The sequence below is a fragment of the Pan paniscus genome, chromosome 3 (genome assembly GCF_029289425.2).
Source record: "Pan paniscus chromosome 3, NHGRI_mPanPan1-v2.0_pri, whole genome shotgun sequence".
NCBI lineage: Eukaryota > Metazoa > Chordata > Mammalia > Primates > Hominidae > Pan > Pan paniscus.
In genome coordinates this window covers 119,738,998-119,764,465 of record NC_073252.2, presented here as the reverse complement: position 1 = coordinate 119,764,465, position 25,468 = coordinate 119,738,998, and the positions used below count along the sequence as shown (strand labels likewise).

General features: G+C 41.1%; 1 protein-coding gene and 1 long non-coding RNA gene across 7 annotated transcripts in view; one reads left to right on the top strand and one right to left on the bottom strand.

Moving 5' to 3' along the window:
* LOC117980057 (uncharacterized) overlaps positions 1–16,803 on the bottom strand; it is a 38,759-nt gene extending 21,956 nt beyond the window's left edge. Inside the window, exon 1 of the long non-coding RNA XR_004671183.2 lies at positions 16,725–16,803. This is a non-coding gene — a long non-coding RNA (uncharacterized LOC117980057). The remainder of the gene's footprint in view (positions 1–16,724) is intronic.
* TRPC3 (transient receptor potential cation channel subfamily C member 3) overlaps positions 15,734–25,468 on the top strand; it is a 73,596-nt gene continuing 63,861 nt past the window's right edge. For 3 of the 6 annotated variants that reach the window (XM_034959106.3, XM_034959105.3, XM_034959104.3), the window contains exon 1: positions 15,983–16,328. In XM_034959106.3, coding sequence (XP_034814997.1) covers positions 16,114–16,328 — 215 coding nt within the window. In that variant the 5' untranslated portion in view covers positions 15,983–16,113. Of the gene's footprint in view, positions 16,329–17,178; positions 17,248–25,468 lie in introns of those variants that run through there. The other 3 variants (XM_034959107.4, XM_003816411.6, XM_055111799.2) reach the window with 2 other exon arrangements.

Sequence of the window (25,468 nt, the reverse complement as noted above, 5' to 3'; positions counted from 1 at the left end):
GAGCTAACAGATGGTCAGTGCAGAAACTTTGAAAAACATAGAAAAAACTTAAAGAAAAATTTAAGAATCATAAAACATCCTCAATGCCTTCTCCCGCTTCCTGCCCCCAGGAATAAGTGTAAGTTTTTGTAGCATTTTTGCTATGTTGGTTTGATGAAAAAATACAACGTGCAGCTATACATAAAAGTTCCATAGCTCACAATTTTTGTGTAATGGATATCATGAACTTTTCCCCACATCAATAAATATTCTTCTCTAACATGACTTTTGTGTCAGTTCGGTATTCCATTGCATGAAAACACCATAAATCCCATTGAACACCAAGATCTTCTTGTTTGTAATTTTGTCTATTATAAATTATTCTACTGTGAATATCATATCAAAAAATAGCGATTTATAATTAATCAAATAATTGTGCTCTTATCAGGGAGGATGTTTGATTGACAAAGACAGAGAATGGAATTAAATGGGTTTGTACAATTTTGTATTGCATATTTCACATATTGACATAGAAAAAATTACTAATCTCTTCAGTTTTAAAGTGTGACTAAGAAATAAGATACTGAGATTTTATAGGAAAAAATTCTTGTCTTTTTTCTTAGAGTATAAAATAGTTATAGAAAATCAAAGCCTTAAACCATTTAACAATGGCAAAAATGAAAGGCTTAACATTTATTTTCTTCATCATTTATCATATATCAGTGAGTTACTAAAAAGAAATATGGGGAAGAATTTTTGCTAATTCAGGAAAGTTTGAAGGCAGTACATGCTAGATAAATGACATAAATACATGCTTAATACACTGATAATGATCATCAATCAGTCTCGATCTTGACTTGTGTCAGATGCAAAAACCTATGTGGCTTTTAAAAAAACTCTAAAATTCTAAATTATAATAACATATTTACTTAATTATAAAACGTGAGACTGCCAAAATCTGTCCCTTACCCGAATCAGTTTTTTTAAATAATTCTATTATCAAGACAAATGATGACAAAAACTAAAAACAAAAATCTCAGAATATGCCATTTAAAGGAATCAGTTCATGGACGACTTATTTGCACTCTTTTTCATTGGTTAGGCATCCTAGTAACCTTTTTTTTAAATCCAAAACTTTTATAGGAGGTAATACATCAGATTATTAATTTTTTTTTTGAGACAGAGTTTCACTCTCATCACCCAGGCTGGAGTGCAATGGCACCATCTTGGCTCACTGCAACCTCCACCACCTGGTTCAAGTGATTCTCTTGTCTCAGCCTCCTGAGTAGCTGGGATTACAGGCACCCACCACCACACCCAACTAATTTTTTTTCATATTTTTAGTAGAGATGGGGCTTCACCATGTTGACCAGGCTGGTCTCAAAGTCCTGACCTCACGTGATCTGCCCGCCTCGGCCTCCCAAATTACTAGGATTACAGGCCAGATTATTCATTTAAAAAAGGTTTTAAGGAAAGGATTATTACTAAGATTATCTACCTCTTATCCAATTTAATCCCTTGCTCCCAAAGTAGGTTTATACCTTAAATATGGGCCAAAAATATCAGTAATAAAAAAAATAGCAATGGGAAAAGAAACAAAATGGATTTGGGCCATGGGATGGAGATTCACAAAGAATATATGACTTCTGCTCTGAAGAAGCCATAATGTTCTCGGAACTAAAAACTTCAGTCTAGCCCTGTAAGCACATTCAGTTATTGCTTAGCAAGAACATAAAGACTATCAAGGTTAAGGAGAATGGCGTATAGATAAAATACATTTAGGAAATACCTAGGTCCATGACATCAGCATCACTCCCACCCCTACTACCATCTTTATCAGTTTACATCATTACCTATAACAAAAAAATTCTAGTCAAAATTAAATTCTCTAAGAATCTATTGAGTGGTAGTCCCTATCCCCAAGAGTAACATCCTGAAGGGAAAATAATTTATAAAAACAATAGTAGTTGTTGATAAATAACATATATTTCAGTGTATATTTTTCTGTCACCTCATAGAGTTAATCCATATTGTTATCCTTTCTTGAAACAAGGTATAACTCTTCACATATTTCTACTCACCCCCATCCCCTACTGCCTTCTGTGTTATGATGGCCAGGCAGCGTAAGAACCCACTTGACATTCTTGGTCCTGATTTAATGTGGGGCAAGACAGTGCCACTGTGTGTTTTCCTCGAGGCTCATCCAGCTGCACAAGTAGAAGCATGGCTGAGTACAGTTGGTTTTGCCAAGTGAATATAAAGAAGGGAGAGGGAGCAAGGGGGTTGAGCACATTATGCAGGGAATCGTTATGATGATGGTTGTGGGTTTCAAGCTGGGTAAGGGGCCACTGGAATAAACAAAAAAGGGTAGGTCAATGGATTAGAGGTTCTGAAAAGATTGAAGGATTGCTAGAGTTGTGCTAATAGAGGGAGTGACCTGCAACTACAGGAGGTGGTAAGGTCAGAGAGTAAGGTGCATGAAATTAAGATTATGGAAGGGTTTTAGTTAGTTGTTGCAATAACTTCTAGAGTGTGATCATGCATAATGGCTGGGGTAGGGTGTAGGACAAGATAGAAAGGAATTCAAGAAACTGAGAGGCCAGGGTGTTAGAAAGATCATCTATGTATATGTTGACTTTTCAAAAATTAATACAGAAAATGTATGGAAGAGAGTGATAATGAGTCAGGAGCTAAAGTCATAGAGAAATTAGGAGGGGCTCAGGGACAGAGAGAAATTGCAACAACAAGGTTAGCTGGTAATATCATTTAATGACATTACATTCAAAGCTGGGGAGAAAGGAGGGAGAATGGTCTGAAGCAGAAAAAAAGAAAAAAGAAAAAAGATCAAAGAGACCTAAAGTCATTCCAGGCCCATAAATATAGAAGGATGTAGTAGAAAAATCAGCCCTGACTTGAGAAGACTGTAAGGGAAGAAGCATCCTCAGACAACCAGGTTTTCTGCAGAGCAAGAAGGTAAAGGAAACTCCTTCACAAAAGGGGATGAATATGTAGCAGATTTTGCTGAGGAAGAATCTTGAGTTCCGGAAGAAACAAAGGAAAGGGGTTCAAGAGTTTGGTAAAGAATATGTGGGCCGGGCGTGGTGGCTCATACCTGTAATCCAAGCACTTTGGGAGGCCGAGGCGGGCAGATCATGAGGTCAGGAATTTGAGACCAGCCTGGCCAATATGGTGAAACCCCATCTCTACCAAAAATACAAAAATTAGCCAGGCATGGTGGCATGCACCTGTAGTCCCAGCTACTCAGGAGGCTGAGGCAGAAGAATCCCTTGAACCCGGGAGGTGGAGGTTGCATTGAGCCAAGATTGCGACACTGCACTCCAGCCTTGTTGACAAAGCGAGACTCCATCTAAAAAAAAAAAAAAAAAAGAATATGTGGGAGATGGAGCTAGAAGTAGAAATGGGCAGATATGATGGGAGAGGAGAGGTGGCTTGGAGTCTGGAGCTTTTACAGTGAGTCTTATAAACATGTAGGTAAAGGGCCTCATATGGTTTGGCTGTGCCCCCACACAATCTCATCTTGAATTGTAGCTCCCATAATTCCCACGTGTTGTGTGAAGGAGCAGGTGGGAGATAATTGAATCATAAGGGCAGTTTCCCCCATACTGTTCTCATGGTAGTGAATATGTCTCATGAGATCTGATGGCTTTATAAGGGGAAACCCCTTTCACTTGGCTCTCATTCTCTCTCGTCTGCCACCATGTAAGATGTGCCTTTTGCCTTCTTCCATGATTGTGAGGCCTCCCCAGCCACGTGGCACTGTGAGTCCATTAAGCCTCTTTTTGTTTATAAATTGCCCAGTCTTGGGTATGTCTTTATCAGCAGTGTGAAAATGAACCAATACAGGGCCTAACAAAGACAGTCCTGGTAGACTCAAGGCAGACAATGCGGTCATGGGAAGGCTGGAACTGCTGAGTGTAGGGAAAGGAGATATTAAGGATATTCACGTTCCTTCATGACCCCGGCAGCTAGAAACAAGAAGGAGGCTGTGAGAAAAGGTAACTGCAAAGTTGCCTTTTTTTTTTTTTTAAGAGATGGAGTCTCACTCTGTCGTCCAGGCTGGAGTGCAGTGGCGCGATCTCAGCTCACTACAACCTCCGCCTCTCAGGTTCTAGCAATTCTCCTGCCTCAGCCTCCCGAGTAGCTGGGATTACAGGCGCACACTGCCATGCCTGGCTAATTTGTTGTATTTTTAGTAGAGATGAGGTTTCATCGTGTTGCCCAGGCTGGTCTCGAACTCCTGAGCACAGGCAATCCACCGCCTCGGCCTCCCAAAGTGCTAGGATTACAGGCATGAGCCACCGAGCCTGGACCTCCAAGGTTTCTTGACACTTGTTCATGAGGTTATGTGACCAGGGGGATATGTCTTGCCCAGTGTGTACTTGATTCACTCTTGATTCCTGCTGGTTAGGGCTGTTGATGGGAATTTAAAAACATCCTCCTCATACGGCAATTTGTTAGTGCACAAATAAACAAAGTGTGTATATACTATGACTCAAAAATTTTAGGGATTTTCTGGAAAATATTCTCGTGGCAATCAATTTACAAACAAATTAAATAATGAATGGTTAAATACAGCATAGTATATCCATATTATAAAATGAGGTAGATATATTGTTAAGCGAAAATAAAAACAAGTTGCAGAACAGTAAGTACAGTATAATTTCACTTATGTATTTTTAAAAGCAACATAAAATCCTATACTTGCATAGCATATCTAACAAACACTTCCTAAAAACGTACTACATGTTAGGCACTGTAGTTGCTTTATGTATTAATTCACTTAATCAGCTAGGTACTATTATTATTGCCATTGTATAGATAAGGAAACAGACCCAGCAAGGATAAATAATTCACCTCAAACCCCAAAAATATTAAAAAGGCAGACTCAAATTCTGTTCTAGGCAGCCTGGCTCCAGGAGCTCTGGTTTTAAACATGTAAAACTGGCTATTATAGACAAGTATTGAAAAAAGCCTGAAAAAAATATGCCCCAAACTCTTAACTACAATTATTTATGAGGGGGGAGTAGGACTGAAGGAGGTAAAAGGTAAAGAATATTGTTAGTTTTTACTTTCACTACTTCATGCTCGTTTAAACTTTTGATAATTAGAATATATTCACTTGTATAGTTTTGGTTTTACTCCCTTAAAAAAACATTCATTGTGGTTCCAGTCTGTACCAGGTTTGTGTTCAAGGCACAATGGCGGCATTATTTAAAAAGTAAAAAGGGTAGGGATCAACTTTCCTTGAGGAAGGAAACTTCAAGGAGGAGATTTTGAGTCTTGAAGGATGAAGAGTTTTCCAGGTAGACATTCATGGAAGGGCACATGGTTGGTGTTCTTTATTGTTGTTGTTGTTATTATTATTATTATTATTTTGACAGAGTCTTGCTCTGTTGCCCAGGCTGGAGTGCAGTGGTACGATCTTGGCTGACTACAACCTCTGATTCCAGGTTCAAGAGATTCTCCTGCCTCAGCCTCCCCAGAAGCTGGGATTACAGGTGTGTGCCACCACACCCAGCTAATTTTTGTATTTTCAGTAGATACGGGGTTTCACCATGTTGGCCAGGCTGGTCTTGAACTCCCGACCTAAGGTGATCTACTGGTCTCAGCCTCCCAAAGTGCTGGGATTACAGGCTTGAGCCATGGCGCCCAACTTACAGGTGGTATACAACAAGTTTTTTGAATGAATGGATTCTAGACAGAAGGAACACATATACAAAGTCTCAAAGGAAAGGTAGCAGGAGTCAAAGCTGGAGAGATAGGCAAGGGCCAGATCACCAAAAGCCTTATGTGTTAAGTAAAGGACATTATCTGGAAGCAATGAGGAGACATCAAAAGATCATATATATTTGGGTTTATTTTAGGTTTCCAGGGCATTATCTTACAGGTGCTTACTGCACATTAAGTGGTAAGGGATAGTAGAAGAGAATAACCACTGCTGCTGCTAATGAAGATGATGATGATTTGAGATTCTGGGAGATAAAGTATGTGGACTGTAATTGTGACTGTCGCAAATCATCTACTATCTTACATTTTCTGTATTTAAGATCATTTCATTCTTGGCCACATTACTATCTTGAGGGTTTTTTTTTTTTTTTTTTTTTTTTGAGAAAAGGTTTTGCTCTGTTGCCCAGGCTGGTCTCGAACTCCTGGCCTCAAGCAATCCTCTCTTCTGCCTCCCAGAGTGCTGAGATTACAGGTGTGAGCCACCATGCCCAGCCCTATCTTGAGATTTTTTTATATCCTTAGGTACTGGTAATTTTTTTCCTGCTTTTGACTGAATTGTATATTTTGCATTTATATAAAAGTATATTCTGAAAGATCTAAAGTCATGAATAAAATCTTCTTATATGTGTTCCCAAAAAGTCATTCTAGCTAAGCAATTCTATTTTCCCCCCATAACAGTTCCAACCCATAAATCCTTACTGCACCCTTGCTGCCTGTTATGAGCTTTTACTATTCCTCCTAAATCAATTTATTTCTGGATACTGGGTTTTTGCTGAACTATCTCCAGAGGTGTCTTTGTTTTATTTATATTTTAATATATTTGGCTACAGTATGCATAATATTTCTAGCCAAGGATGAGCTGATCATTTTTAAATAAGGTATTATTGGTGGCAGAGGACCTTCAGTGCATTTTTGGTAAAAATCCACCTGTGATTCACTCAGCTGACTTTACATGAAAATTGGAGCCATTTACGGTTTGGTAGCCTGCCATCTTCTTTCTGATGTGTGAGAAGCGTCTCTTTCCTTTGGGATTTCAGAATTTTAAGCTGCTAGGTAAACAGCTGAGTGAGAGGAAAGTCCTCATAAAGCAAACAAAACATCCTAAAGCAATGACTTCTTTTTGTTGTTCAGTAGCCAAGATTAATGTATAATTTTTAGAAGAAATACTTTAGTGTGCAGGAATTGTTTGATGTAGATACTAAGTCTTTTATTATTTTTCCTGGGCTCTACAGAAAGTGTCAGCCTTCAGAGGGTGCCAGAAAAGTCCATTGGGCAGAGCTCCTTTTGCAGAATAAATCACCTTTAAGCCAAGATTCAAAGCTTTCACTTTCCATTATATTGTAGAGCATTCTCCTGTTTGGTAGTCAAGCCTAAATCTGTTGAACGCAAAGAGGTATAACCTGTCTCCTTCTTGGCTCACAACAATATAGATCTTTATTATGCCTTCTATCCCCATCCCCAACTCATAATTATAACAGAGGTTCTGACTGGTTATATCCAAGACTTGAACTTAAAAGGCACACATTTTCAATAGGAACTCTATTGTTTACTGAATTTTTATATTTTACACATTGAGATAGTTTGAATGTATGTCCCTGCTCTAATCTCATGTTGAAATGTAATCCAATCTCAGAAGTAGGCCCAGTGGGAGGTGCTTGGATCATGGGTCCCTCATGAATGGCTTGGACCATCCTCTTGGTGTTAAGTGAGCTCCTGCTCTGAGTTCACACAAGATCTGGCTGTTTAAAGGTGTGTGGCACCTCCCACCAACCTTCCCTTCACCTTCTCTCCCTCTTTGTTGCTCCTGCTTTCGCCGTGTGACCTGCCAGTTCCCCCTTCACTTTCCACCATGATTGTGAGCTTCCTGAGGCCTTCCTAAAAGTTGAGCAGAAACCAGCACCATGCTTCCTGTAAAACCTGCAGAACTGTGAGCCAATTAAACCTCTCTTTTTTTATATATACACTACCTAGTCTCAGGTATTTCTTTATAACAATGCAAGAATAGCCTAATACACAGGTCCAGTTGGACTTTTCCACTTCTCGCAGATATACATGGTGTTGGACATCAATGCCTTCTAGGAACCCTCAAAGACATCACTTAAAGTCCCCCTCTGAGTGCTTATCTCATCACTAAGATATACAACAATCTTCTTTCTAAGGGCATTTACTCACAGACTTGACTCATTGATTAAGATGTAAGCCACACTATGAAATTTTTTTCCTGGCATCCAAATCTCTTTTAAGAAATTACTTACAGAAAAGAAAAAAAAGTAAATAAAAACAAAAAAAAAGAATTTATTACATTAAAAAATAATCTATAGAGGTAAATGAATCATGTTCTTAAAAACTGTTTAGTGATGAAAATATTAATGTATATGTATGAACATTTAGTCAGGATTGTGCAAAGGGATTCAAACATTATAAGTTGATCAGACTAGATGTCCTTTAAAATGTTTCAACCCCACATAGTTCATGATTACCTGGACAGTACAATCTCCTCCCTTTCCTTTATCCCTAAAATCCTTAAAGACATTATAATAATCATAATGTCATATCAAAAGGATTAACAGTTGAATTACATATTTCTATGTTGCCATGTGAATATCTTGTAATTTTAATTATTTAACCAAAATTTGCATTAAAATGAGGCCATTGAGCATCTTGTATGGGTATTTCATACATTTTCAAGATAATTTACTCCAGGTGAATATAGGGGAATCTTGCATGATACCAGTACATTAGCAACGCTCCAGGTGAATATTGGGAGAAAAGATAACATTTTAATTTTTTTGTCTTTTCTATTTCTCTTTCCTTTTGCTTTATCTTAACACTTTTGCCTAAAGTTAAGAGTTATAGGATAAAAGAGTTACATTTGAAGATTAGAGCTGGCTAATGGGAGGTAGGAAGGGCATGGTTTATGTCAATGGAGAAACAGTGTCCTTTATATATACAGAGTGTTTAAGTGAGTTTCACCCTCACTTCTCGAAATTCATGTCTGGTCAGACATCAGTAAGTCAGGTCTTTCTCCAATCAATGGTGGTGGTAGATATTTCTGCTTTTAAACAAAACAACGTCAAAGTGGTTAACCACTAACCTGGTAATATGGAGACTAACAACCTTATCCTAAGTCCATTATTAGTAATTCAGAACTTAGCATGGGGTTGCATTTGGAACCTGTAAGAGGTGTGCATGTAGCACAGAATAAATTTGACATAAAAGAAAAGGGAAAGTAAAGAGAATTGCATTTACATTTTTAATTAACATTTTAAATATGTCTTAAGAATTCAGCCTGGGTAGAATTAATATAAATAAGAAATTATCGTATCTCATTTGATTGAAGGTAAAAGTACCATGACTGGAAAGACTGACCTACTCTATTTTCCCAATTTCTGACAGATGACTTATGTGACCCATTTCTGCTAGTTTCCATATTATAAGTGATTGGTATTCTTTTTCTCCCTGAAGGAAAGACAAATATAACTTTGAAGAACATATCTTTAAATAGTTTTTGGAAGAGGGTCGGCAGGAATCATTGGGATTAGGATGAAGTGGAATTGTTCTTAACCTTGCCAAAAAGAGAGGCTAGACAGATTTGATTTCTGTATGTTCACACAGAGAGAGGTTGAGGAAATGAACACTAAGTCTTCACGCCCTCTTTCCTCAAATCTCCAAACACAATAGCATTCTAAGCCTTGAGCTGCAATTTAGAGTCAAGTCATTCTTCAGATTGTCAATAAAAAACTGCAAGCACTCATCAAGTCTGTATCTTACATTGATTCCCTCTAGGACTGATTTCATATCAAAAATTGTATTAGCAGGTATGTAAAGGAGTACTTGATCATAGAAAAATTGATTAATAATGCACTTAGTCACATAGGAAAGTTATTACAACCCCTTTAAGACACTAATTTACTCTTGGAGATTTCTGATCTGGAGAGAGCTGTGAATTTTCCATCTATAAAACCTAATCTTTTTTTTTTTTTTTTTGAGACAGGATCTGACTCTGTTACCCAGGCAGGAGTGCAATGGCACAATCTCGGCTCACCAAAGCCTTGACAGCCCAGGCTCAGGTGATCCTCCCACCTCAGCTTCCAGAGGGGCTGAGATTACAGGCACGAGCCGTGCCATATCACTGTGCCTGGCTATTTTTTTTTTTAATTTTTTGTAGAGACAGGGTCTCACTATGTTGCTCAGTCTGGTCTTGAACTCTTGAACGTAAGAGATCCACCCACCTTGGCCTCCCAAAGTGGGTGTAATCCCATGTCTGGGATTACAGACGTGAGCCACTGTGCCTGGCCTATAAAATGTAATAATTGTTAAGAACTATGAAGGATCTGAAATTTTACCCTACTGGCAAGCTAACAAGGTAGTTAGCCACAGTTTCATGAATGCTGGCAGAAGGCACAAAACTCCCCCGCCAGACACAAAGGACGGTTTATTACTCATAGCAATAGCAGTATCCAGAGTGCCAGTATTTGTGCCAGTATTTGTGCCTGAGTCTCAGTTCCCACAGAGTGACATGGAGAGGGGCAGATGACACCTGCACATGCAGCAGGTTGCATTACAAGAGAAGAACCTGGAGCTTAGGTAACCTGAATCTTTTATAACAGTCAGTAGGCATGCCTGACCTTTGCCCCAAGGAGAGCGTTATCTTTATTACACAGAACAGTACACATACTAGTTCTTTGCTGTTTGCCATATAAACATCCTTGAAAAGATATTCCAGAACAAAGGTAACCATTGCCTCTGCTTTCAAGGTGTACAGAAACATGAGGCACTCATGGAGAATTGTCTCCCCAAAATAATAAATTTCTGTCTCTATTTGCTCAATATTGAAACTATACATAAATCCCCTAGCTTTGCCCCTTAACCCATTTTCCACTCCCTCCTCAAATTGGGAGCCCATCTTGACAATGCTATTGGTAGATGTTAATGGGGTTGGGGGTGGGGCAAATTCAAAATGGTAGAAAATTATAACTTTTAGTAATGGGTAGGATGAAAGTTGGCTGGCTGCGGTGGCTCATGCCTGTAATTCCAGCACTTTGGGAGGCCGAGTGGATCATGAGGTGAGGAGATTGAGACCATCCTGGCTAACACGGTGAAACCCCGTCTCTACTAAAAATACAAAAAATTAGCTGGGTGTGGTGGCGGGCGCCTGTAGTCCCAGCTACTGGGGAAGCTAAGGCGGGAGAATTGCTTGAACCCAGGAGGCGGAGGTTGCAGTGAGCCGAGATTGCACCACTGCAGTCCAGCCTGGGTGACAGAGCGAGACTCCATCTCAAAAAAAAAAAAAAAAAAAAAGAATAAAAGAAAAAAGTCAGAAACCCTACAGGGGAGTTGTAGGCAGCTCCTAGTATCTTCCCTTCCCCTAAAAGCATCTTCCTTTCACTTGACTTTAATACACAGCTGGTAATTCCATTAAATGGACAGTTCCTGTTGTTTTTGAAAAATGTAAATCCCTTGGAGCATTAAGGACTTTTAGGGGCTCACACACATTAGTACAAACTTGTATAAAATACTTTCCCTTTAACAGCTAACTGAGACTGACTGCCCTGAAGGAATAGCAGTTTTTGACTGGCGGGGAATAGAAAGGTCATTGAGAAGCATGGAGCCCTTTTGGGGTAATGGCAGGCCAGAGATAAGATCCTGGAAGGATGAAAACAATACGATGTCACTGAGCTCATAGGTGCTAGGAAACAAGGCATTATAAGGTAGACAAAGATGTAGAGAAAGAGTAGAGAGATGCCAAAGAAAGGTTTTGCCCATTCTCAAATTTTACTTGAGGTTGGCACTGTACCCAAAGCAGAAGAAGAAAAGTCGCTCCCTCCCCCTCCTCACTATGGGATCTCTTCATTTCACAAATAGTTATTGAATGGCTGCTGTTCCAACTACCACGGCTGTTTCAATTGCCACTACTGTTATTACTACTTACCATTTATTGAACACTCACTATGTTGCCAGCTTTATGATTACACTGGTGTGACAATGTCAAATAAGACTCTGTCCCTGCCCCTAGAAGAACTGACAGCCCAGTGTTACAACTTAGCAAATACTATTATAGAATGGCATCTAAATCAGATAGGGTAGATCCTTGCTTTAGGAAACAGACTTCTGATTTCTATTGTTAGTTCTATAATTCACATAGTGAACTAATAGTGGCTAATACTTACTAGTGCCTACTATATGCCAGGTACAGTTTTAAGTGCCATTAACACAGAATCCTTATAACACCCCTATGAAGTAGGTACAACGACTATATCTTCATTTTACTGAGGGAAAAACTGAGGCTCGGAGAGGTTAAGTAGCTTTCTCAAAGTCACACAACCTGTGAGCAGCAGAGGTGGGATTTGATTCCAGGCCTCTGGCCTTATGTTCTTAAATACCTCCCTACACTGTTATTGAAACAAGTTCAAGCTAACTTTCCAGGAAATATAACCATAATTTATAACTTATTTCTATGTTAAAGTAAATTTTGAGTCCCGATATGGTTTGGCTGTGTCCCCAACCAAATCTCACCTTGAATTGTAATGATGCCCAGGTGTCAAGGATGGGGCCAGGTGGAGATAATTGAATCATGAGGGCAGATCCCCCATACTGTTCTCATGGTGGTGAATAAGTCTCATGAGATCTGATGGTTTTATAAATGGAAGTTCCATTTATAAATGGAACTGCACAAGCTCTCTTGCCTGCTGCCATGTAAGCCGTGCCTTTGCTTCTACTTTGCCTTCTGCCTTGATTGTGAGGCCTCCCTAGCCATAGGGAACTGTGAGTCCATGAAACCTCTTTCCTTTATAAATCACCCAGTCTTGGGTATGTCTTTATTTGCAGCATGAGAACAGACCAATACAAGTTCCAAACTTCTGACTAGAGGAAATTTTCAAAACACATTGAGTGAGGAAACTGCCTGGAAACTCCTTGGACTGTAAGAGAACAGCAAGCATTAGTGAAAGACAGTTTATGGGACATTATAAGTTCTGTGTAAAAGGCACTAGAATGTTAATGACCACATCATAAGTTTGGGAATCCTAATTTGGGGGGGTTGATTGTTCTGATATGCAGCTTTTATCTTCTTAATTTATGCTGGTAACAAAATCAATCAGTTAAGTTTACTTTAAAAAGCAAGCAAATGCATTTATAGGAGAACTTCTACTCTTTTTTCTTTTCTTTTTGAGACAGAGTCTCGTTCTTGCGCTCTTGTCGCCCAAGCTGGAGTGCAGTGGCGTGATCTTGGCTCATCGCAACCTCCGCCTCCCGGGTTCAAGCAACTCTCCTGCCTCAGCCTCTACACTGGGATTACAGGTGCCTGCCACCACGCCCAGCTAATTTTTGTACTTTTTTTTTAGTAGAGACAGAGTCTCGCCATGTTGGCCAGGCTGGTTTCGAACTCCTGACCTCACGTGATCTGCCCACCTTGGCCTCCCAAAGTGCTGGGACTACAGGTGTGAGCCACTGCGCCCGGCCAAGAACTTCTGCTCTTAAGGAGGGGAAAGAAATGTACACTGTTAGGAACACTTTGCCTGTTTCTGTGCTCTTGCTACCTTCAGAAAATTGCTAAGTCTAACTTCTATGCTGGGTCTAATAAGAAGACACTGTTGAGCAGTAATTCTTACAGATAACCTTATTTATATTTTAAAATTTTTGTGATACATTGAAGTGTTTAATCTTTGCTTTTCATGTCTGTTTTTTTCTTTGTGGTTTCTTCTATTCCTTTTGAGATCAGAAAGTTCTCCTCTGTTATAGGCTGAATTGTGTACTGCCAGAATTCACATGTTGAAGTCCCAACCCCCAGTACCTCAGAATGTGCCAGTATTTGGAGATGGAGTCTTTAAAGAGGTAATTAAGTAAAATGAGGTGATCAGGGTGGGCCCTAATTCTATATGAGTGGTGTCCTTATAAGAAGAGGAGATCAATACACAGGCACAGAAGGAAGACCATGTGAAGACAGGGAGAAGATGGCCATCTATAAACCACAAAGAGAGGCCTCAAAAGAAACCAACTCTGTGAACACTTTGAACTCAGACTTCTAGTCTCCAGAATTGTGAGCAATTAAGTATCTGTTGTTTAAGCCACCCAAGCCACCCAGTCTTTGGTACTTTGTTGTGGCAGCCTCAGGAGACTAAGACATTGTGTAAGAGTAAATCCTGGTGACTCCAGCATTGCTATAGAGCTTCTATCCATGGTCCTATAAGGGCAGTTTATAAACATATTAAAGTAATTATAAAGAAACTATAAACTTCATGAATTCATCCAACAAACATTTATTTAGCTTGTCCTGCACATCAGGTACTGATCTAAATAGCAAGGACAAAAAGATGAGCCCCTAATAGCTCAAAATAAATAAGATCCCACATCACCCTCAAGGGATTCATAGTTTAGAGGAAACAGGCACATACAGAGTGAATTTCAGTATGATGTGATCACTGGTAAGACTGTGGTATACACAGTATGGGTAAGGACCAGAGCCTGTGGGAAATCCACTGGGACCCAAGAGGGCTGTCAGACTGGAGGCCACAGCTAACCTAGTTCTTTAAGGAAAAGTCAGTGTAGCAGATGAATGAAGAGAGACATTTCAGTGACAGGAATGCCATAGACAAAGGCAGAGAAATGGGAAAGTATCTAGCATGTCAGTTGATGACTGAGCGTTCAGGGTAACTGCAGTTAGAATGTGTATGAAAAAGGATGGGAGGAGAGATTGAAAACTTGGATTTTAACCTGAAAGTAGTGGGAAGCCACCAGAGATTTTTATAGAGAAAAGTCGTGATCAGACTTTGCTTTAAGCGTGGTCTTTCCAGTAGTACAAAGAATGAAACAGTATGGGGAGAGGTGGGCTGCAGAAAGGCTGGATAGCAGGGAGAAGCAGGGGAGCCTGAATTGAGGCGGTGGTACCGGGTGGAGAAGGGCAGTCCTGCTTTAGAGATATTCCAGAGGTGAAACTGAATAGGTCTGCTAACCTACATTGTGAAACCGTTAACACTTGCATATGTACTAACAACTGAAAAGCACTTCCAAACATAAAGCACTATACAATATTTACTTGTTTTTGTTTTTCCTATATTAGATGTATAAATGCTATTGCTTCTTTCAACATATAGACTTGCCAATTTAATACACAATATTTTATTTACTTTTTAAGAATTAAATTCAAAGGAGCTACATTTTCTTGTGTTTTGCTTAAATTTGGGAAGAATTGTTCCTCTAAAAAGTACAGTATAATTGGATACAGTTAAATAAATTTTATCTCATCAGAGCGTGTCCAGTATTTTTGTGATTTTTCCTAGTTGGACTTGCTAGAAAGCCGTCTATTTGAAGCAAGGGAAAGTCTGGGAGAACACACTCTTCTGGATCTAATCTAAGTTTTCTCACTACCCACCTGTCATGAGTACCTTTTTCAGTCTCTCTAGGCCAAGGGTTTCTTATTTAAAAGGACCAAGAGACTCCCTGATCCCTAAGATTCCTGCTAAGATTCTGTACCTCTTTCCTCCCAAAAGAATGACTGGTATTGAATTCTAAAATGCAATTTTTGTGAGTGTGTTTTAAAAAGAAGACTGCATTTCGCTGAAAAATCTTCCTTGGAAAGTATATAAATCTTATTAGATGCCTTTGAGAGTCATTAAAAGAACTGAAGCATCATGCACGTTTAAAACATTACCAGGCTGGATGGAATACGAAGGCACTCAGGGGAAGGTACTTAAACCTCCGTAGATTCAACCAAGTCTTACCGGGAGTAACCCAACGAACAAGTGATGCTTTTTGAAACAAATTTGGAGAGTTGGCTGCAGGAAAATTAACAAGCCAGTGGATTTCCTTTTCCCTTCCTTAGGAAACTTGTTTCTGTAGATGCAAAAAGGGCCCTAGATCCTCTGGAAGAGAAAGAGAGTGGGGAGGGGAAGTTTCTCTTTCTTTACTCCCCACCTGCGGTCTGTCTGATTTCCTCTCCAGCTCTGTCTGATAAGGAATTGATTCTCCCCCTCCTCTTCCCCCTCCCGCCCTCCCTCTCCTTCTCCCTGAGTAACGATGCTGTCCTAGCAAGTGATGCTGTCGGAGACAGGAGACGGGCGCCGAGGAGGCATCGCCGCCGCCGCGGGGCTGGAGAGCCTCTCCCAGCACCAGAGCCCCGCTCGGCCCCGGGCTTCCTCGTCGCAGCCACGGCCGCGGCAGCTGCTCCCACGGTTTGATGGTGGGCGGCGGCAGCTCGGCTTCGGCGCTAGCCTCTAACTGCTGGATCGCGGGCCGCGACGCTCTCCGCTCCTGCCTTCCCGCCCTGGGCCGCCCGGGGCCCCGGAAGCCGCGGGAGGTGGTGAAGGGGCGCCGCGGGAAGACTGCACTGCCGCGAAGGCGGAGGAGGCCGGCAGCCGGCACCCCCACACTCGGACCGCAGCCGGCGCGATGTCCACCAAGGTCAGGAAGTGCAAGGAACAAGCAAGGGTGACCTTCCCCGCGCCGGAGGAGGAGGAAGACGAGGGCGAGGACGAGGGCGCGGAGCCGCAGCGCCGCCGCCGGGGCTGGAGGGGCGTCAACGGGGGGCTGGAGCCGCGCTCGGCGCCCTCGCAGCGGGAGCCGCACGGCTACTGCCCGCCGCCCTTTTCCCACGGGCCGGACCTGTGAGTACCGGGCCCGGCCGCGGCCCGCGCCTCGGAGGGCGGTGCCGGGCGGGGGGCGGGAAGGCGCGCGCCGGGCGGCTCCACGTCGAGCCCAGGACCTCCGAGACCCACATGGTACGGCCGGGCAGTTCGATTTGGAGTGATTTGGAGGGGACAGACCTCGGCCGGAGGCTCGCCCCCTCGGTCCCGCGCGGTGGAGGGACACAGGGGCTGCCGAGTGCGTGGCAGGGGCTCTGTCCCGGCTCAAGCACACGCAACAGCCCGCAGGCGGGCACACTGACTTCAGACAAGCATCCTGGCGAGCAGCCACTCCCTGTATTAGAGCCGAGGAGCTCGCACGACTGCTGCCAGGGCTGGGCACCCCTTGGAAGACGGACCCCGGGGTCCCGAGCTTACCCAGGGAGGCCGAGGAAGGGGAAGATGTGCACAGACCCAGGCGCGCACTTGAACCCTGAACTCCTACCGGGCGTCCCAGCGTGGACTTGGGTCCCCTCCGACGCTCTGGGACGTCGGGGGCGGGGGCAGAGAAGTGGGGAGTAGGGAGGGGACAGTGCGATACAGGGTGTGGGTTGAAGGTTTGCCCAGGCGCCTCGTCTCTCTGTGGTTCAGTCACATTGGGGGTAAAACTGGAACCGAAGCCCTATAGGGTCCCCTGAGGGAGAGAGTGGGCATCGGGCAGCCGGGGAACCGCTTTAGTGATAACTTTGACTGCGGTTCCCAGGCGGTGCAGGGTCAGCGGCTCGCGCCCCGGCGCGCGGGCTCTCTTTTTCTCTTTCTTTCTCTCCCTCTCTAAACGAAGGAGCGGTCGGCGCGCTAATGCATGAGAAAGAGCAACTTTTCTTAATTTCCAATCTTGGAGACAGCTTTTAATCAGTGCGAGACGCAGAGAAGATAAAAAGAGGGTGATCGGTTTCACAGGGTGAGATGCTCTGTATTTTTTCTGTCACGTAACACTGGGAGTGCCGCAGGGCTTACTGTCTTTTTTAGGAAGAACGCTCAGAACTAGGTAGAGAACTTGGGGTCGGATGGTGGCTGGCGGCGCAGACCGGCTGAGCCGGGGAGGTGGTTCTCCAGGATGGGGACAGAGGTTCTGCAGCGCCCCCTGCTGCCGGTGAGAGGCCCACCGCCCGAGGCCGAGACCTCCGGGGTGACCCCTGCATCCCCAGGATCGCGCGCGCAGAGTCTGCGCCTGGTCAGGCTGGACCTGTCGGTAGAACACAGGAACACAATCAGTGGCTGGGAGTAGATCCCATAGGGAAGAGTTCTGATTTTAAATGAGCGACGCATCCCGATGTGGTTCAGTTATTGCTGAAGATAAGCGTGGAATGGAAGCGGCCCAGGAAATGGAGGGAAGGTATATCCTTTGGGATTAAAGCGCCACCAGCTCACTTCCCCGTCTCCCTAAGGTTTTAAAACATTGTCCATTTTTCCTTTTGCCAAATTGGTTTTTATAACCTACCTGTTTTTTTATTCCTTTTAAAATTCTTCTTTTTTAAAAACCTTAAATCCTGACTACATGAAACAGCGGAACTCTTACCTGAGAAAGTAGGGCGGAGCAGAGATTATTCACTTTGCCTTCTGAAATTTGAGGTCAATTACACAAAACCCTGGGGCAAATTCTATTGTAGGCTTGCTGTCTCACTGCTAATAGAACATCTTTTGTATATGTTTGCTAACTTTACGTAATTCAACAAGTAAATGTTGTGGTATACTTATTTTGTAGAAGTCGAGAAAAAGACCCAGCCATTTTTAAGGAGATATACATTAAAAAACATTTCTTCTAGAGGCAGGGCAGCAAGCTCTTCATGTTTATTTCAGGCCTGTCACTTGGTAACATCAGAGACTAGCTTGATCTCTGTAACAGAGATTAGCTGTTTATTCCGCCTTTGAGGAGAATCCGGCCACTGTTTAATAAACAGTGTTTATTTATTGTTGTTTAAAAGCGAACACGACAGCCCTAGGATGGACTCCGAGAAGGATACCCAGGGTCATTTCAGGAGACGGAACAGCATAGCTGAATTTAAAATTCAGCAGGATGCTGAGGATACAATCCCACCTTTACCAGGATAATTCCTCGGGGTACTTCTATTGCTGGTTTCACTGCTCCATGCTGCCCTATTCCATGTGGAAATTTTAAATAGACTGACTTGGGAGGAAAAGTGTCACCTGCTGTATCACTAACAAGATTATTTTTACCTGGTGATAGAACTCTTGATTGAACCACTGATTCAAACCAAGACTTCCTTCATCCCAATTGGTTGCAAACCTAGGACCAAGTAATATGTCATTGTAGTGATGGCCTCATTTTAAAAAAATGTTTCAGTTATTCAGTATATGTGATGAATTCCAAAAAAGATATTGGAAGGCAGTTTTCATGAGTCTCAATTCAAGCGTTTCTCAAGCGTGCATATTTGCAAAGTGTAGGCTAGGTACAGCAAGCCACAAAGATAAGCATGACAACTTTCCTGTACTCAAGAAGTTTACAATCTCATGAGGGAGGGGAATGAGACTGGGCATGAGCGGTTATGCTGTAAGTTAGAGTAAAATCAGTTCCGTTTAAAAAACAACAACAACAACAAAAAACCACAAAGAGTTATAAAGGGTCAAGTGCAAAGAAGAGAAGGACAACATTAAGTTGTGGGGAAATCAAGGAAACCTTTATGGGCCTTGAAGGATAGATAGGACAAGAAGCAGAGATAAGGTAAATACTTAATTCAAGCCCTCTCTTTCCCCAAAATGCCAGGCATGTTTAAGGAATATTAGTTGAGTTTGGTTGGAACATAGTTATGTATAGGGGAGCAGTGAGATTTAGCTGGACATGTTGGTTTGAGGCATTAGTGCGGAGGATCCTATATGCCAGGATGAGGCACTAGGGAGCCACCGATTATTTTAAAGTAGCAGTAATTTGAGCAAACCCACTCTGGATTGAAGTGGCAATTAATAGAAAGTGAAGAGACAAATTAGGAGATGACTGTAACTGTCCAGGCTGAGATTAGACTCTGTGATAGTGTAGTGTTGGTGGAATGGAAAGGGGAGAAATTGAGGGGGAAAAAAAAAACCAGCTAGAATCTATGGAATTTTGTAACTCACTATCCATGATGGCTTTAAAGAGAAAGCAGGATCAGAGACAATTTAGTGATTTTTGACCCAGATAACCAACATGGTTGATGCCATTGTTGACAAGAAAAAAGCAAAGGTGAGGATCTGATTTTTCAGATAGTTCTCTTTTTGTTGTTTTTTTTTCTTTTTAAAGGAATAGTGAATGATCAAATATTTCTGATAGAGATGTTAAGCAGGGAAAAGGAAATACAAGTTTAAAGCTGTCTGATGGGAATTGTTACACAGTTGTGTGACTACATGAGATTACTCAAAGGAGTGTGAAGAGAGAAACAAAGGGAGTCCAAGCTAGATTTTGAGGGAAAAAGCTTTTGTTTAGAGGGGAGGGAGAAAAAGCAGCAAGAAATAACATCGATGCACACTCTTCAAAAACTGAAAGATCAAGAGAAAAACTTATGACTCTACTGTTAGAAGAATCAGTCCTTGCACGTATTAGCATACATGCACAAAATCATTAGATTTTTCAACAATGTTATCTTTAACAGAGAAAGATTTCTAGAAAAAAATCCTGTTTAGTTTTTCTTTAGAGGAAGTGCTGCCAAAAAATTTGTCATAATAAAAGCAGTTAATTTGTGTTTATATACTACATGCTGTCGTTTATACTCATTCACTTAAATCGCTCCTCTTTAAAGCAGTTTTTTAAATCATTGTCATCACTTACCAAATGAGGAAATTAGTACACAGAGATGTAAAGTAATGTTCTAACGCTTCCCTGGCAAATCAATAATAGATCTTCTGATACTCACCTTTATATGATCAAGGAACCAAACATGAGTCCACAATGCCTTGTAACTCAGATTACCTAAAACACTTTGTATGTTAGTTTCTGTGGCACTGGTCTTGTATAAATGTTCCAGTCTTGGCTTAGTGTGTGTGTTGGCTCAGGCATTAGACTGGAAGCAGGACTTCCCTCCCTCCCAACCCTGGAGGGAATCAGATTCTCCAAGTGATTGTTGAATCTTAGGGACACGAGTCTGGACTTTGAGTCCAGACTGACTAGTGTTATTAAGAAAGAGGCAGCTTTCTTTACAGTTATAGTTTAATTTTTAAGAACAGCACAGCATGGCATTAGACTTAAGGACTTTATTTTTTTAATTCTTTTTTTTTTTTTTTTGAGACAGAGTCTCACTCTATCACCTAGGCTGGAGTGCAGTTGGTGCAATCATAGCTCATTGCAGACTCAAACTCCTAGGCTCAAGTGATCCTCAAATCTTAGCCTCCCAAGTAACTGGGACTACAGGCACACACTACCATAACTGGCTACTTGTAAAATTTTTTGTATCGACGAGGTCTCACTATGTTGCCCAGGCTGGTCTCTAACTCCTGAGCTCAAGCAATCCTCCTACCTCTACCTCCCAAGTTGCTGTGATTATAGGCATGAACCACCGCACCACCCAGCCTTGAGGCCTTTAATACTCTGAAACTTTTCTTTATATTATCAGTTGTATATAGCAATTTCACTGTGTACAATGAGTCATCATTTTTGTTGGTTTAAGTTATTTTTATGTAATATCAAATAGTTTTAAAAGTTAGATAGTGCTAAAAGACGTCTACGAACAACAGCAAGCCCCCAGCAATTCCCTGGTCCCTTCTCCTTTTCTGTCTACTCCACTTTCAACTCTTTCATATACTGCTATCTTTTTATTCATATTTTAGATGTTATCAATAGTCTCAGGTGAGAATTTATGTTCACATGTATCTATTACTCTCCACCTATCTTCCACAAGATGGTTTATCACAATTTCTGGTTAATATCTTATTTAAGTTCTTCATTAATATGACCATGTAATCATTGTTCACTGCTAAGTCAAGTAGTATAGTATGACTGCATTTATTTTCTTTGATAATTGGTTGTTTTTCTTGGAGTAAATATTTGTCACATCGTGTCCTTGTTTCTTAGCTAAATCTTCTACGGTGTCTAACTGTGTGTGTTTTCCTGAAGTTATCCTTTCTAGAGCCCTCTAACTTTCTTTGTATGAGGTCTTTTCTTCCCCCCGCTTCAGGAAGCTCTTAGAATTGTCTGTTCATTAGCTCTCTTCTGAAGATGTGCCTTGGTATGGATGCTTTCATCATCACCTGAGCTGGACACTTGGGTAACACTTTCCATCTGGACATTATGTCCTTTAGTTCTGGGAAGTTTTCCTAACCACTATTTTTATTCTTTGCTTTTTCTGGAATTTCTATGGTCTGGATGTTGGACCTCCTGACTGATCCCCTAGTTTTTATATCTCTTCTCTTCTGTTTTCCAGTGCTTGCTTTTTGTGTTTTTTCTATTTCCTTGTCTCTATCTCCCAACTCTTTCACTGAATTTATTTCCATTTTAGTGATTATATTTTTAATTTCTAAGATCTCTTTCTTGTCTTATGAGTATTCTTTTTTATAGCATTCTTTATTTCAGAGATCCAGGGGTTTTTTTCCTAATATTTCTCAGGGGAGAAGAGATTAGGAAATAATAAACCTGGCTGTTAGTATTGACGAACTCGGCAAGAGTCCCCCTGTTCCTAGTTCCTGCCCCCTGGTATCCCCACGTCTAGAGCATTTCTGTTTCTGTATCTCCAGAGATTCCATATCCTATCTCCCGTAGGGGTGCAGGAGGGTTGTCACTTAACCATATCAATTAGCAGGTGGGGATGTAGGGGGATGGTTTCTATGCACTTTTTATATAGCCAATTCCCTCATTTTAGGTTCCAGCCTTATCTCTACTTTCTGGAATTTTTTTTGCTTTCAATTTCTGGGCGTTCTCTGGCATTGAGCTGGGTGGATCAGCTTGTTTTCTGTAACAGCCACTGTAGTTGGAACTTCTTTCTCTCCACTAAATGATTTACTATTTTAACAACTCATCTCCTTTCCACCGTTATATATTGTAGCTTGGAGTTACAAATGGCTCTTGGTTTCATGGAAGATGAAATTTGTGTTGCAATTCCTTGTTCTCCTTGTTTAGGGAGGTAATTTTGAAAAGGAGAAGGGATGAGAAAGGGCTTTATTCCACCATCTTGAGACTGAACATCCCTATGATACATTCCTATGATTGTGTGTTGTGTTTATTTAAGCCCTAACATTGGCAATATTATTTAACGTAACCAAGAATGGCAGAAGGAAGAACATTCTTACTCGTAACTGATCTTATTAGGCACATGGAGTAGATAGTAACTTACACTGTGTGATAAGAAGGTCATCTGAATTCCCCACCTAAAATCATCTTAGTACCACACTTCTGAAATTTAACAATATAGAATATTTTGAAGAATAATAGAATGTTTGAATTTGAAAGGATTTCATCTAGTCCAGTCTCTTATTTTACAAATTAAGAAACTGAAGCTGCAGGTTGACATCTAATTCACAGCAGCCCCAGGCCATCTGAAATCCCCAGCTTTCTGGGACTGTGCTGTTCGCACTGTGGCCTCCTGTGGTTAAGCATTTCTCTCTTCCTCAAAGAAATTTTAAAATGCATTTACTCTTGGGAGGAGCAATACAGGAAACTATTAATTAGTATTAATTTATTTATGAAATCCAATTAATTCATTTAAATTTGGCTGCTGATGGCAGATCAACTTGAGAAAGTTGGTAAGCTAAATAGGAGGTCTAAGAGTAAGGGGAAAGAGGAAAAAAGGTTATCGCAAAGCACAGTTGACCCCCTGCCAAATATTATTTATGATTATCCCTTTTATTAATATTAAAGAGGTGAGAGGATCCTAGTCCAGCACTAGACCATCTTCTGAGGACTGAGTTAGAATTTTAAGGATTTTTCATTATTGTGCTGGGATAGAAAATGTGTCTGTGCTTCTGTCCCTCTCTCTTTCTCTTAAAGTTGTTATTAAACATTGAGCTTTTCCTCTGCCTACAATATCCCATAAACCTTTACTCCCCCACCCTCCCCCCACCCCCCAGTTTATAATAGGCAGTCAAACACCATGGGAAATGTAACGGGAGGAAGAAAACTTTACGGAGTTGCTGTGCCCTTGGTAGGAAGGAATCCTTTACATTTCCTAGCTCAGGATTGAGATTTCCTGTTTCAGGGAGGATGCTAAGGAATGATGAATGGCTGCTGGGCATTCTTCTAAGGAGGGGAGGCTCTTTGCTTGTCCAGAAGTCTTGCTTCTCAACCCTCTCCCCTCTACTGCCCTCAATGTTGCATAACATCCGTCCAGAAGGGGCGCTGTGTTAGTGGGCTGTGCTGGGTGAACACATAGGAGTCTGGTCCCATACAGAGGGTCTGCAGATGTAGACTGTGGGATGGCTGACTTCACGCTTATGCACGAGGGGCTCAGCAGTGACTTTATGAGAATAATTAGGATTGTTAATAGCATTTTGTGTTTAATTTAGCATTTAGGTCAGGTATGTTTGTCTTCAATTATCTAGTTAAAAAAAACCTATTAAAAATACTATTTTCTTTGCACTGTTCAAATAATAGGTGATAATGTGGATTTGGTCCTAGGTCTTTTTAAAAAATGAGACTTAAATGTCCACAAATGCGTGACTTGTTAAGGAAAATGCGTGACTTGTTTTGACTTTAGATATGGATGATAATGATAGAAAACCAGATTCCTTTATTCTAATAACTATATATATATAATTGATAGTGACTAATGTATTTAAATATGAACTTCTCTTGGGTCAGTAGAAGTTCCTTAATTTTATTATCTATGGTCATTTTGTCTGAATTCTTGTTCAAGTATAGACTGAATTTATATAACTTTTAATTTCATTGTCACTAGTCTTCCTGAAATAATAAAAATTAGTTTTAAAAAGCATTGTGAAGATGAGTTTGAGATTTGTTTAATTACTAATTAATTATTAAAGGTTATTAATTTTAAGATTTATCTCCTGTTTGCCTCTAGATTATCCTGATAAAATATAACTATGTAAAATCAAAATCAAGAGATAGAGAATGCACCAAATACTTTTGTGGTGTAACTAAGAATTAAATGTTATTAAGCAGAAATTTGCTTTGAAAGAATGATTGTTGACATTACTTTTATTTCTTATTATTAATTTATATTATATGTGACATTCTTTTTTATAGACGAATCACTTCAATTCCCCTCCACCACTGCTTCTTCCACACATAACCATATGTGACCAGGGGTATTCTGTAATCTAGGGGGGGAAAATTATCTGTTCCTTAGGTCTTCAGTGATGTGGTTTAACTATGCGTGCATCTGGGCACCCATCCCTCCAGTAGATATTCATCACCATATACTAAAAGCCAAGCATATGGAGATGAAAAGAGGCAGCCTTTGCCTTTAAGGACATTTTAATATCATTGGGGAGATAGGCATGAAGACAGACAATTGCAAAGCAATACAGTAGTTGGTTTAATGGAGTTATACACAGAACACAGTTCCTAGAAGCATAAACATCTAAGTTCTAGAAGGCATTTGCTTGAATACTTTCTTGGGCACATACGTTCGTTTAAGAAGTATTACCAAGAAGTCATGCAGGCAATGGCTAAGGGTCCTCACTTCTGCTCCAGTGTACTTTTAGAGGGAACAATGCACTGTTAGGTAGCTGTTTGCTTTTCTGGTTTTAGCTGCTGAGGAATCTGGCAAAGAGCTACTCATGCTTTCATGAAAAGAATGAGAGATAAAGCAGTGGAGATAGAGCAGGGTTCCTCTCCTTAAATACACAACAGCTTCTTGCTTCTGACAGTCATTAGGGCAAATGCCAAAATTAGCATATATCTAATAGATTGTTTTTAAGTTTTTTGTTTGTTTGTTTGTTTTTTGAGACAGGGTCTCGTTCTGTCACCCAGGCTGGAGTGCAGCAGCTCAATCTTGGCTCACTGCAACTTCCAACTCCCAGATTCAAGCCATTCTTGATTCTTGTGCCTCAGCCTCCCGAGTAGCTGGGATTATAGGCATGCACCACCATGCCCAGCTAATTTTTGTATTTTTAGTAGAGATGGGGTTTCACTTTGTTGCCCCAGTTGGTCTAGAACTTCTGGCTTCAAGTGAGTCATCTGCCTCTGCCTCCCAAAGTACTGGGATTATAGGCATGAGCCACCATGCCTGGCCAAGCTTTAT